This window comes from Amia ocellicauda, chromosome 20, assembly GCF_036373705.1.
Source record: "Amia ocellicauda isolate fAmiCal2 chromosome 20, fAmiCal2.hap1, whole genome shotgun sequence".
In the NCBI taxonomy this organism is placed as follows: domain Eukaryota; kingdom Metazoa; phylum Chordata; class Actinopteri; order Amiiformes; family Amiidae; genus Amia; species Amia ocellicauda.
In genome coordinates, this window is record NC_089869.1 from 1,873,545 (window position 1) to 1,888,564 (window position 15,020).

At 39.2% G+C, this 15,020-nt stretch overlaps 1 protein-coding gene across 2 annotated transcripts in view; it reads right to left on the bottom strand.

The window, feature by feature from the left end:
* The window catches only part of abcc2 (ATP binding cassette subfamily C member 2), a 125,007-nt gene that overhangs the window by 56,012 nt on the left and 53,975 nt on the right, over positions 1-15,020 (bottom strand). For both annotated transcript variants that reach the window (XM_066693957.1, XM_066693955.1), the window contains 4 exons: positions 9,514-9,640; positions 6,745-6,921; positions 5,355-5,522; positions 2,922-3,105 (listed from right to left, as the gene is read on the bottom strand). In XM_066693957.1, coding sequence (XP_066550054.1) covers positions 2,922-3,105; positions 5,355-5,522; positions 6,745-6,921; positions 9,514-9,640 — 656 coding nt within the window. The remainder of the gene's footprint in view (positions 1-2,921; positions 3,106-5,354; positions 5,523-6,744; positions 6,922-9,513; positions 9,641-15,020) is intronic.

The following is a 15,020-nucleotide window of genomic DNA, read 5'->3' on the forward strand; positions in this document are numbered from 1 at the left end:
CAGACTGTCCACAATACGCTGAGAGAGGCTGGACTGAGGGCTTGTAGGCCTGTTGTAAGGCAGGTCCTTACCAGACATCAGCGGCAAAACATCGCCTATGGGCACGAACCCACCATTGCTGGACTTGATTTCCTGCAAGACACGAATGTCAGTGTTCTGTCATGGCCAGTGAAGAGCCCGGATCTCAATCCCATTGAGCACGTCTGGGACCTGTTGGATCGGAAGGTGAGGGCTAGGGCCATTCCCCCCAGAAATGTCCGGGAACTTGCAAGTGCCTTGGTGGAAGAGTGGGGTAACATCTCACAGCAAGAACTGGCAAATCTGGTGCAGTCCATGAGGAGGAAATGCACTGCAGTACTTAATGCAGCTGGTGGCCACACCAGATACTGACTGTTACTTTTGATTTTGACCCCCCCCCTTTGTTCAGGGACACATTATTCCATTTCTGTTAGTCACATGTCTGTGAAACTTGTTCAGTTTATGTCTTAGTCGTAATCTTTTTATGTTCATACAAATATTTACACATTAAGTTTGCTGACAATAAAACCAGTTGAAAGTGAGAGGACGTTTGTTTGTTTGCTGAGTTTACATTACACAGAACCAGTTGAGTTGCATAGCAGCAATTTTTTTTCATGATTTCAGATTCAGTTTTTGTACCATAAAATCCTTTGTCAAACATGAAATACATGTTTATCTGGTTTTACAGTTCTAATTATATTTTTTTACCATTGTTTTGTAACATAGTTATGGTCTTTTAGTTTTCCGCTGGAAGCTTCCAACTCCAAAGTAATTCTCAGTAGAGCGGTGCCGTACACACACTACTGAGCACAGTGGTGAAACAAAAACACACCCATTGAGAAACATAGGGCTTATAAACCAATAAAAACTAATTTTACTAAAACACCTGTAAACAATAGAAAGTGTTTTTGAAAGCTGTGCTTTGAGTATCCATGGTTTTGGATAGTATTTATTCTTGTCATGCCATAGAGGCGCATTTTTACTGAAAAATGAATTAAATCGCTTTTCAAAATTCACAATAGCAATTAAAATAAAGAAAAACAATAAATGTTTGCTAAAGATGTTGACTGGATATCAGGATGCAGAAACTGTCTCCAAATGACATGCAAGCTCAGATCGCAGTAAAAAAATCTAAAGAAAATGAGAGTGATAAAATGTACCTCTCAGACAATGTTGGAAAGAAGAGATACTGTACAGAAAAACAAGTGGAAATATCTTCGGGAGGTTTTCATCTAGCAGTGGATATGTATATATATATATATATATATATATATATATAGATAGATATATATATATATGCAATAAGCAATGCATTGTTTATTGAAATCTGTGAAAAAAGGTGAATTGATGCATCAAACCAAACCTTTGCTAGTTTATATTGAATCCTTGAATTTGTTACTTTATGGGGTTGTACGGTAGCATGCAAATGCTTAGACTAATTGCTCAGCAGTACCTGGATGTAACAACAGCTTAATCTGAGAAATGCTGTTGATATTTTCAATATGCACCTTACATAGATGGATACACAGAGGCCTGAATTAAAATGGTCCTTTTGGATATACTCCGTTTGAAATAATTAGAGTTTGATTAGTTTGATTAGGAGTCTCCATTTTTTCTACTTAAAACTGAAAGGAAAACTTGGTCATGAGGGCAGGGGCTTGAGCCGCACATGATATGTATGTTGCTGTATCAAAGACAGTTTCATGTTCTGGCTGCTTCAAAGCAGCAAGAATCATCTCATTAGGCTCTGCACCATTTTTTTATTTTTTATATAAAGTCAGTGCTGCACTGATTTTGAATTGTGTTCTGGTGAGCCAGCCAATTTTGTTTTATAATACTACTGCTAACAAGAATACAAATGTTTTCTTTTCTTTTTTTTAAATTGGAGATTAATAAAAATATATAATAAAATTAAGGACCTGGAGGGTCTGTAGCTGCAAAAGGTTAAGAATCCATGTCCTATAAGAACAGTAAAATGCAATGGACTAGGATATATTTATTTAATTTAGTACATTTAATTGAGTAATTCTGCACATCTTCCAAAACTCCCAGTGTGTACTGAGACAGGTTATAGTATAACATTACATAAGATAGGAGATAACATTAGGAAAAATAAGAAAACTGTATGAGAACACAAGAAATGTGTCAGTATTTCTGAAGATTTTCTGAAGGGACTTTTATACTGGAGAGATCTTAAACTTCAGTCTCTGTAGCAATAAAAGAATTCTTCAGAAAATGTATTGATGCTCTTATTTCAGTACCAATAACCTAGAATGGAGCTTTCCCCTGCAAAATGAACTGACCCAGTTCTCAGGAAGATCGCCATAGCACAGTGAGTCTGAGCTGTGTATTAATTAAAAAATAATAATAATAACTTGAAAACACACAAGACTGCACACAACAAATTAGAACCTATTCAAGAGAATAGTAAAATAAAAACATACATGCAAGACTTATTTAATTAATCAGAACTTAAGCAAAGATTTCAAGTTTCAATGCCCAATTTCTTTTCAGATTCCTTGCAATTTAAATTGAAATTCTGTGTGAAAATATGCCTTACCTCCTGGGATAATTGGATTGTGTGGAAGCCGTGGGAAAAAAATGAAAATCCAATGCTAATATAAAAGATTCAATCACTTCAGTGGACTTATTATTCTATAAGACAGTTATTTTTATTATCATTATGAAGCTGTCTATGAGAAATTAAGCTGAGATATGAAACGTCAACTCTCCATGGGAGAGGCCTTCTATTTAATTTAAGCACAGGTGTGACAATGTGTCATACATCCCAGCATAATTAGACTGTGTGGAAACCTCAATGAAATATGGAATAGCCACAGAGTTCTGTGCCAATATCCTGCAGTCAGAAAGAAGGGGCTAGACAGACAGACAGACAGACCAACCCTGATTGTCTGGGACCTTGGTTCTGTTATCCTTGGCGTAGGTGTGCAGGAACTCGGAGAAAGCTCCCTCGCTAGCCTTCAGACTGTCGTAGGAGCCCATCTCAGACACTTTCCCATCCACCAAGACAATAATCTCATCCACATATGGGAGAAAGCTGACTCCATGCGTTACCAGGATACGGGTCTGTAGAGAAAGTGGGGGTACTAGGGATTTAAGAACAATTATGAAATTGCCATAGGCCCTGCACTACAGAGTGAAGCTACTACACAGATGTTTTTGTTGGCTGCCTTTGAGGCCTCTTAACACAGGCACTGTCACGCTAACACAACAGGGCAATGAAGACCCAAGTACGGAAGAAGACAAAACCGGGGAATATACAAAGGGTTAGAAGTCGACAAACAGTACTATAAGGCAAATCCAGGAATCGTAGTTAAAGAAGAAAGCAAAGGTCGAGAGATCAGGCAAACAATACAGGGCAGGTAAGTCGAACATACAGGCAAGGGTCAGGAACACAGAGATAGTGCATACTATACAGAAAGGCAAACAAACAAAGGGGTTAATTCAATTCAAGGTGTGGAGGTAACAAGGAACAGGTGTGTGTATTGATTAGGAAACGAGGAACAATTATGTCTAAATGACAGGGAGTGGATGAGAGGTTAAAACCTGACAGCCACTCTGTAACAGGTGTGGAATGTTTGATTTTATAACTGGGAAGGTTTTATTGTATATATACAGTGGCTCTCAAAATCCACTGATCAACACAGACAATGTCAAAATTGCTCTAAATTAATTACAAATCCAAAACAGAAAATAATTGAATGCATAAGTAATCACCCTCTTCAGTCAATATTTGGTAGAGGCACCTTTGGCAGCAAATAAAGCCATGAGTCTATGTGGATAAGTCTCTACCAGCTTTGCACATCTGGACACAGACATTTCTGCCCATTATTCTTTACAAAAATGCTCCAGCTCCAACAAGTTGGATGGGGACGTTTGGTGAACAGCCATTTTCAACTCTTCCCACATATTCTCAATTGGATTGAGGTCCGGGCTTTGACTAGGCCACTCCAGGACATTGAGTTTTTGTTTTTAAGCCATTAAATGTGGCTTTGGCTGTATGTTTGGGGTCATTGTCCTGCAGGATATGATATACTTTGATTTTTAGAAAGCTTTTGTCAAGGTTCCACACCAACGATTGATCCTAAAATTGGAAGTTTTAGGTATTCAGGGTAATGTAAGTAGATGGATTATGAACTGGTTGATGTATAGGAAACAAAGGGTGTCAATAAGAGGAGTTGATTCTAACTGGAGTGAGGTTGTTAGTGAAGTTCCACAGGGATCAGTATTAGGGCCTATGCTTTTTCTAATCTATATTAATGATCTGGGATAGTTAGCAAACTTGTCAAATTTGCAGATGATACCAAAATAGGTGGTCCAGCAGATACAATCTTGGCAGTTGCAATAGCAATGGCTATTCAAAGGGACTTAGATAATATTCAGTTGTGGGCCGATACCTGTCAGATGAAATTCAATGTGGAAAAGTGCAAGGTATTACATGCAGGTAACAGAAATGTCCACTATAATTTCAATATGGGAGGAATGGAATTAGATGAAGTAACACATGAGAAAGACCTAGGAGTCTAAGTGGACGCCTCACTGTCTCCATCCAAACAATGTGGGGAAGCATTAAAAAAGGCAAACAGAATGTTAGGGTATATTGTCAAAAGTGTTGAATTTAAAACAAGGGAAGTACTGTACAATGAGGCAGTTCTAGAGACAGTGAGCAACCAGACTTATTCCAGGTTTGAAGGGCATGTCCTACTTAGAGAGACTGAGGGAACTGAACCTTTTCACCCTGGAACAGAGGAGACTACATGGGGACTTGATTCAAGTCTTCAATATCATGAAAGGCATTGACAACATCAAACCAGAGGAGCTTTTCCAGATCAGCAGGGACACACGCACCCGGGGACACAAATGCAAATTGGGCTTCAAGTCATTCAAGATGGAAAACAGGAGACACTTCTTCACACAGAGAGTTGTCACAATCTGGAACAAACTCCCCAGCAATGTGGCTGAAGCTGAAAATTTGTAATCTTTCTTATGTTTCTTATGTTCTTATCTGATCCACACAGCCTCACGATTAGGGCAACAATCCTGCTATGCTGAAAAACAAATGTACCTTGACATGGGGGGGTTGAACACTCTTGGAAGTTCACAGAATTATAGGGTTGTTTTATTCTTGAAACTTGAAACCAGAATTAACTCAAGATACATACTGCTTAAGGATTAACCAAGTTAAACAAATATTAGGCCTAGACCAAATCAAGATGTTGAGCTTTGTAATAATTGAAAAACTACCAATGCCAGTTTTCTTGTTAGAGGCTTCTAAAAATAATACTACTGCTAATAATTAAATGAACTGTACTGACCTTGTTCTTGAGCAGTCCCTTGGGACCCACCACCTTCTCAAACAGCTGCTTCCCCACATGGGCGTCCACTGCAGATAGGGGGTCATCTAGAAGGAAGATGTCAGCTGAACTGTAGGTGGCTCTGGCCAGACTCACCCTCTGTTTCTGGCCCCCACTCAGATTTATGCCCTGAAACGGAACAGCACAACATAGCACAGAATCACAGCACTATACAGCAAAGCCCAGCACAACATCATAACACAGTAAAAGACTGTGTTGCTGCACAGTACAGCTCAGTGTCACTACACCAGTTCCAGCATGTTCAACAACCAGTTTGTATTTTTTCCATTACATTCAATATCCCTCTCTGCCTTTTTTAGCCTTAATTTAGAATCACCTATAGAGAGCAGTGCTATGATACTGTTCCTCTTCAGCAGTGACAAGCAAGTGATCCCCAAAATGCACATTTTTACACTGCAAGCTCAGAATTACACCGGTCAGAGGCATTGCTGCACCTTAGGCAGAATCAGAGACTGGAGATGACCGAGATGTCTCTGGAAATAACTGGTGTGTAAAGAATTGAGGATTGCCCAACTGACTTCTACCCAACCCAGTCTGGCAAAACTAGGCTGAGTGTGTGCTGCTACCCCTTGGAACTCTCAGCTTCAGTCAGCAATACCAGGACCAGGACTAGAGACCAGTTGGTTTCAGGCTGCACCCCAGATAGAGATTTATTACCAGCCATGTGCACCATTTAGGAATTCAGTCTGCATTCTTCATTCTCCTCTATTTTGGACAGTGACTTTTCATCTTGGCTCACCACTTATTTTCACTAAGGGGAATCACATGGAAAAACTGATATGTCGCATCAGTGGTAGTGCTAGAGCAACACATATAAGTTCTCCAAAATGTAAATCGGATTCAAACTTGCTACCATCAAACTTCAAAAAGGATACTGAAGCGTACTAAAACTTGCAACCTCATTTGCTACACTACACTATCATGTACCATACTTTGTGTCTCTGTATGACTATGTATGTTTTTTTTTGTTTTCTTATATGACCATGCAAGATAGAATCTAATACAAACATATTTTGATAATCAATTTGATTGATTGGAATGTTAATTGAATTATCAAGTTTAAGTGGGGAAATAAATCAAGAACTGGGATGTGAGTGACATCTGGCGGGGACAGCGAAGAGTTCAGCCCGTGAGTGTGACACATTAGTAGATACCATTTCTAGGGTGATTTAATAAGTTGGATGCTTTAAAACAAACACTTCAACCTTACATATGAATGTCACATACAGATTTTTCTGTTTGTTTTGAGACCACTCCTTTCCATTTTAAAATATTGCTTATCATGTGCACACACAAGCTTAAAGTGTTTGCCTGAATGCACTGCCCTCACCTTCTCCCCAATCTCTGTCTGCTCCCCCCCAGGCAGCAGCTCCAGGTCGGGCAGCAGGGCGCACGCCTCTAGTACAGCCTGATACCTCTCCTCCTGCAGCTCCGACCCAAATAGGATGTTTTCTCTCAGAGTGGCATTCTGGATCCACGCCTGCTGGGGCACATATGCCACAGAGCCCTGTCAGAATAAGAAAGCATGATACATAATTGCAGGGGTCAAAGATCAAAAATATACATTTTGTAGATTTATGAATCTCCTAAAGAGAAAATTCACTCTTTAGCTCAGTTTTGCAGTTACATTTGTAAACCTACACATGTAACATGTATGCAACTTAGCCTGACTAAAGGGGTTGTTTATTTAACTGCATTTTTTTTTTAAAGCTACAGCTTGTGTTTCCAGCCACAAACTTTCTGGCAGGAGAGCAGGGGCGTAAGCACCCCCAGGCCCCCACCTCTGCATGTCCTTGATTATTAGGACCCTGCATTTTATGGGACAAACTTTCATAGGCTGCGTGTCACAGTGGTCATTCAGTCTACTTAATTGGTAACACTTCACAGTAAGTGTTTTATTTAACATTAACTAATATGTTTGTAAACATGAACAAGTCAGTAACTAATGCATCAGCAAGGCATGACAAGTATTTGTTAATGTTAACTAATGAATTAACTACTGCATGAATTAATGTTTTTCATATCTGAATAATCATATGCAGTGACTAATGTAAACAAATTACTTTGTTAACATGAATAAACATTACTCATTTTAAGGACGACATATTTAGATGTTCGTTAATGTTAAGAGTTGTCAAAATATTCACCATATTTTTGGTGAATTAAATTATCTTATGAAATAACATGAAATAGCTTAGTTAACAAAGAAAGTTTAATGATATATTTACAAAACATAAACAGTGCTTATTTATGTTAACAAATGCATAAGGAGCAATAGTAATGCATTGGTAAGTCATGAACAGTTTGCATTACATCAGGCTCTACCAAAAGGGTTAACTAACACATTAATTAGCGTACTGTGTGATGAAGTAAAATATGTACACTCACCTAAAGGATTATTAGGAACACCATACTAATACTGTGTTTGACCCCCTTTCGCCTTCAGAACTGCCTTAATTCTACGTGGCATTAATTCAACAAGGTGCTGAAAGCATTCTTTAGAAATGTTGGCCCATATTGATAGGATAGCATCTTGCAGTTGATGGTGATTTGTGGGATGCACATCCAGGGCACGAAGCTCCCGTTCCACCACATCCCAAAGATGCTCTATTGGGTTGAGATCTGGTGACTGTGGGGGCCAGTTTAGTACAGTGAACTCATTGTCATGTTCAAGAAACCAATTTGAAATGATTCGACCTTTGTGACATGGTGCATTATCCTGCTGGAAGTAGCCATCAGAGGATGGGTACATGGTGGTCATAAAGGGATGGACATGGTCAGAAACAATGCTCAGGTAGGCCGTGGCATTTAAACGATGCCCAATTGGCAATAAGGGGCCTAAGTGTGCCAAGAAAACATCCCCCACACCATTACACCACCACCACCAGCCTGCACAGTGGTAACAAGGCATGATGGATCCATGTTCTCATTCTGTTTACGCCAAATTCTGACAAATTCAACACAAATCGAGACTCATCAGACCAGGCAACATTTTTCCAGTCTTCAACTGTCCAATTTTGGTGAGCTTGTGCAAATTGTAGCCTCTTTTTCCTATTTGTAGTGGAGATGAGTGGTACCCGGTGGGGTCTTCTGCTGTTGTAGCCCATCCGCCTCAAGGTTGTACGTGTTGTGGCTTCACAAATGCTTTGCTGCATACCTCGGTTGTAACGAGTGGTTATTTCAGTCAAAGTTGCTCTTCTATCAGCTTGAATCAGTTGGCCCATTCTCCTCTGACCTCTAGCATCAACAAGGCATTTTCGCCCACAGGTCTGCCGCATACTGGATGTTTTTCCCTTTTCACACCATTCTTTGTAAACCCTAGAAATGGTTGTGCGTGAAAATCCCAGTAACTGAGCAGATTGTGAAATACTCAGACCGGCCCGTCAGGCACCAACAACCATGCCACGCTCAAAATTGATTAAATCACCTTTCTTTCCCATTCAGACATTCAGTTTGGAGTTCAGGAGATTGTCTTGACCAGGACCACACCCCTAAATGCATTGAAGCAACTGCCATGTGATTGGTTGGTTAGATAATTGCATTAATGAGAAATTGAACAGGTGTTCCTAATAATCCTTTAGGTGAGTGTATTATATACATTAATTGTACAGTATTCTAATTTATGTGTCTAGTCTTTGTTTTGTTTAACTGACATCCTTGTAACTTAAAGGAGACCTAAATTAATTGCATATAAACAGGTCTCACGTAAAAACATTGTGATGTGTCTGGGAATCAGTTAATAAAAGATACGCTGCATCAATCTGATGTGGTTGGTTTAAATTAGATGTGTTTTAATAGCCATGTTTAGAAAAAAGAGAAAGCTAGGTTGAGTTTGATTATGTTTCTTTTCTTAACATCCTAAGGTGGTAAAACCAACAGACTTTTCTCTGAAAACATAAGCAGTTAGATCACATTAAGTTTTTTTTTCTACCTACTTGAGAAGCCAGCTATAAATAATGTATTGACATGTAAGCATTTATTGCTTCATCTGATTCAGAATAAAACAGTGTACATAAGTTTAATTTGATATTCATGAAGTATAATGTATCTAATACTTAATACCTAATAATAGCAGTGTAAGTAGGAAATGAAACTTTACCTTAATGTTGATATAGCCCTTGGTACTGTGCATTTCCCCTAGAATGGCTGAAATCAAGGAGGATTTGCCAGATCCCACTGCACCCACCACCGCCACCAAACAACCAGGCTTGATGTCCAGAGACACACTGGGAGACACACAGGGATATTACTGTAGGACCTTTCATAAGTAATATTGGGCCCAAAATGTCAGCTGGCTGGAGTATAGCTTGGTCTACATTATATGAACATCTAATTTTCATGTGCTTTTCCCCAGCCAACATGTTCTGATAATGCTGGGTTAAGGCTACAATTAGGTTCTGCCAAGTAGGATAATAAAATAATATCAGAAATGTTATATACTGACTACAAATAGTTGCTGTAAGGTTGAATATTATGAATTCCAATGTTGTTTAAATGGTCTTAATGTTCCAATATCATGTTCTACACTGTTACTTTGTGCACAGATGTATTGATTCATTTCTGGTATTTAAATGCCAAATATCAATGGTCATAACATTTTGCAAACTATTTTAAAGCATCATTTTTTTAAAGCATGGAGAAATTCACTCTCTATCAGCATTTAACAACAAAAGAAAACATATTTCAATAACAATAGGGAAATAATTTGACAAATATGCAGTGCTTCGGACAATTACTGCATGATTTATTTTCAATTATTTTTTAGGTAGCACATCAAGCCACATCTATTATTTCCTTTTATTGATTGTGTCATAAAGCAATAATTTAAGTGAGCTGGTTGGAGACCAAGTTTTAGCTTATCAAATCATTGTCAGCATTAAAATCATTCTTGCAGCCTGAATCATGCAGAATTAATCAGTCTGAAATAAAGAATTAATGGGTAAGTGAGAGTAATTCAACTGCTCAATGAGAAATCAATGAGACAAGCTGAGAAAGAGACACTGGCCAATTTTCATTGGGTGTAACACAAAAAATAATAATCTCACAATAAATAAAATTTAATGTAAGTTTAAATGTAATAATTCACAGTGGATAGAGTTTATTTAATAGACATTATATATGATCATGCCAACCTTCAAATTTTCAGAAAACAAATCTATTGCGGAGCTGAATTCTATTTCTATATTTCTTTTGTTTACATGAAACTCCAGTTCAAGATCTGATAGAATTTTACAAATTAATTGACATTTTACATTTTAAAACCAGAAGCCACTAGTTAAATCCTGAAAAATGTTGTTTACTGAACACTAAGGGGGGGCTAATGCATTGGGAGAGCGTATGGGCAGAGAAATTGAGAATCATTTAAACTAGAGACCAGGGGGGCAGGGAGCTCTGACAATGGGAGATGTTCCTGTAAGGAAAGAAAACAAAAGGAACCCGCTAGTAGGAAAGTCCTGAAATGTTTGTACCTCAATGCCAGGAGTATGAGGAACAAGATGTTGGAATTAGAAGCAAAAGTACTGGCATGTGACTATGATGTTATAGGAGTGACGGAAACATGGCTTACAGAAAGCGATGGGGATGAATACAAGTTAGAAGGATACACACAGTTTAGGAGAGACTGGAAGAGGGGTGGGGTAGCATTATATGTGAAAAATGACTGAGGCAGAAGAACTAAAATTAGATCCCAGTAACGGAACAGAATCTTTGTGGGTGAAACTCTTGTACAAGAGATGTGGAGGATTAGAGGTAGGAGTGTGTTACAGACCATCCAACTCAGATATTCATCAAGATGTTGCATTGTACAATGTAAACAGGACTGGATGTAGCAAGGATGTGGCTGTTATAATGGGGGATTTTAATTTCCCAAACATAGACTGGGAAAGCCCGGTTGGGACTACAGAAGCAGAAATAGAAATGGTTGAGATGGTAAATGACTGCTTTCTAACTCAATTTGTCAGGGAACCAAACAGGGAGCGTGCATGCATTGACTTGATATTTTCAAATGACCAAGCCAGAGTCAGAGGGACACTAGTTAGAGAACCAATGGCAAATTGTGATCACAATATGGTTAGCTTTGAGGCATTCTTTCAAAAAACAAGGCCCAAGTTTAAACAATGGTCTACAATTTCAGAAAAGCAAACCTTGAAGGTATGAGGCGGCACTTAGAAGAGGTAGACTGGAGCACACTGGATACAGATTCAGTTGAAAATGGATGGTTATATTTTAAGAATATACTACTTGAGGCTCAGGAGAAATTTGTACCAAAACTTAGCAAATTGAGGACCAAAAAACAGTGGCCAAAATGGTTTAATAGAGGTATGCAAAAAAATATAAAGAGGAAGAAAATGTTGTATAGCGCATACAAAAGGGACGGAGACGAAACAAAATACAAAGAATATGTTGAGCTGCAAAGAGATCTTAAAGAAAGGGATTAGGAAAGCAAAGAGGGAAATAGAAAGAAACAGCTCTTGGAGCTAAAACTAATGCAAATAGCTTTTTTCAATACTACAATAGCAAGAGGTCAATAAAGGAGGAAGTGAAACAGATAAATGGCAAAAATTGAAGTATCTTGGAAAACAAGATGTGGCAAATGTTCTAAATGAGTATTTCACAGAGGTTTTTACAAAAGAAAGAACAGATAACATGCCACAGGTTAACAATCAGTCCAGGCAAATCCTAAGAGAGATCAGGATAAATGAGGAGAAGGTACTAAAGGGACTAGCAGAATTAAAAACAAACAAATCACCTGGGCCAGATGGTATATTTCCAACAGTACTGAAAGAAATGAGGGAAATTATTTATAGGCCGCTAACTCAAATATTCCAAATGACACTTAGAACAGGGGATGTGCCAACTGACTGGAAGTCAGCAAATGTCATACCAATCCACAAGAAAGGGGACAGAACTGAGCCAGGAAATTACAGACCAATCAGTCTCACCTGCATCACTTGTAAAATGTTGGAAAAAATGATTAGACAGAAAATAAAGCAGCATCTTAATGAAAACCATATTCTTGGAGATAGTCAGCAAGGGTTTAGAAGAGGCAGATCATGTCTTACTAATTTATTATAATTTTTTGAACATGCAACTGCAGCTGTAGATCACGTGAAAGCATATGATATGATATACTTAGATTTTCAGAAAGCTTTTAATAAGGTTCCACACCAAAAGACTGATCCTCAAATTGGAAGCTGTAGGCATTCAGGGTAATGTAAGTAGATGGATTATGAACTGGTTGATGTATAGGAAACAGAGGGTGTCGATTAGAGGAGTCACTTCTAACTGGAGTGAGGTTGTTAGTGGAGTGCCACAGGGATCAGTACAAGGGCCTTTGCTTTTTCTAATCTATATTAATGATCTGGATTCTGGGATAGTTAGTAAACTTGTCAAATTTGCAGATGATACTAAAATAGGTGGCTCAGCAGATACAATCTCGGCAGCACAGGCTATTCAAAGGGACTTAGATAACATTCAGTTGTGGGCTGACACCTAGCAAATGAAATTCAATGTGGACAAGTGCAAGGTAATACACGCAGGTAACAAAAATGTCCACTATAATTACACTATGGGAGGAATAGAACTAGATGAAGTATCGCATGAGAAAGACCTAGGAGTCTATGTGGACTCCTCACTTTCTACATCCAAACAGTGTGGGGAAGCAATAAAAAAGGCAAACAGAATGCTAGGGTATATTGTCAAAAGTGTAGAATTTAAAATAAGGGAAGTAATGTTAAGACTGTACAATGCACTAGTTAGACCTCATCTGGAATACTGTGTACAGTTCTGGGCTCCACACTTTAAGAAAGATATCGCTGCTCTAGAGGCAGTTCAGAGGAGAGCAACCAGACTTATTGCAGGTCTGAAGGGAGTCTCCTACTCGGAGAGACTGAGGGAACTGAACCTTTTCACCCTGGAACAGAGGAGACTACGTGGGGACTTGATCCAAGTCTTCAAAATCATGAAGGGCATCAACCACATCAAACCAGAGGAGCTTTTCTAGATCAGCAGGGCCACACGCACCCAGGGACACAAATGGAAATTGGACTACAAGGCATTCAAAACGGAAAACAGGAGACGCTTATGTACACAGAGAGTAGTCACAATCTGGAACAAACTCCCCAGCAATGTGGTAGATGCTGAAAATTTGGGAACATTTAAAAATAGACTGGATAGGATCCTTGGATCACTTAGTTATTAATGGACATCAAACGAGCACGATGGGTTGAATGGCCTCCTCTCGTTTGTAGACTTTCTTATGTTCTTATTATACTTACCGTATTCGTCCTAATAGACGCACAATGAACGATGACGAGACCCTTTGCATACAAAATCCCCAAAATCACATTTTTCCCACAACATCATCATTTTGGCACATTTCTGTATATTTTGTCGTTTGAACGTTATGACAATATTCAGCCATTCCCAAAAACCTTCTGAGTTTTACCGATCACGGAAAGACAACGTGTATACACATTCACCTTACAGTGAGGGAAAAAAATATTTGAACCCCTGCTGATTTTGTATGTTTGCCCACTGACAAAGAAATGATCAGTCTATAATTTTAATGGTAGGTGTATTTTAACAGTGAGAGACAGAATAATAACAAAAAAATCCAGAAAAACGCATTTCAAAAAAGTTATACATTGATTTGCATGTTAATGAGGGAAATAAGTATTTGACCCCTTCGACTTAGTACTTGGTGACAAAACCCTTGTTGGCAATCACAGAGGTCAGACGTTTCTTGTAGTTGGCCACCAGGTTTGCACACATCTCAGGAGGGATTTTGTCCCACTTCTCTTTGCAGATCCTCTCCAAGTCATTAAGGTTTTGAGGCTGACGTTTGGCAACTCGAACCTTCAGCTCCCTCCACAGATTTTCTATGGGATTAAGGTCTGGAGACTGGCTAGGCCACTCCAGGACCTTAATGTGCTTCTTCTTGAGCCACTCCTTGTTGCCTTGGCTGTGTGTTTTGGGTCATTGTCATGCTGGAATACCCATCCACGACCCATTTTCAATGCCCTGGCTGAGGGAAGGAGGTTCTCACCCAAGATTTGACGGTACATGGCCCCGTCCATCGTCCCTTTGATGCGGTGCAGTTGTCCTGTCCCCTTAGCAGAAAAACACCCCCAAAGCATAATGTTTCCACCTCCATGTTTGACGGTGGGGATGGTGTTCTTGGGGTCATTCCTCCTCCTCCAAACACGGCGAGTTGAGTTGATGCCAAAGAGCTCGATTTTGGTCTCATCTGACTGCAACACTTTCACCCAGTTCTCCTCTGAATCATTCAGATGTTCATTGGCAAACTTCATACGGGCCTGTACATGTGCTTTCTTGAGCAGGGGGACCTTGCGGGCGCTGCGGGATTTCAGTCCTTCACGGCGTAGTGTGTTACCAATTGTTTTCTTGGTGACTATGGTCCCAGCTGCCTTGAGATCATTAACAAGATCCTCCCGTGTAGTTCTGGGCTGATTCCTCACCGTTCTCATGATCATTGAAACTCCACGAGTTGAGATCTTGCATGGAGCCCCAGACCAAGGGAGACTGACAGTTATTTTGTGTTTCTTCCATTTGCGAATAATCGCACCAACTGTTGTCACCTTCTCA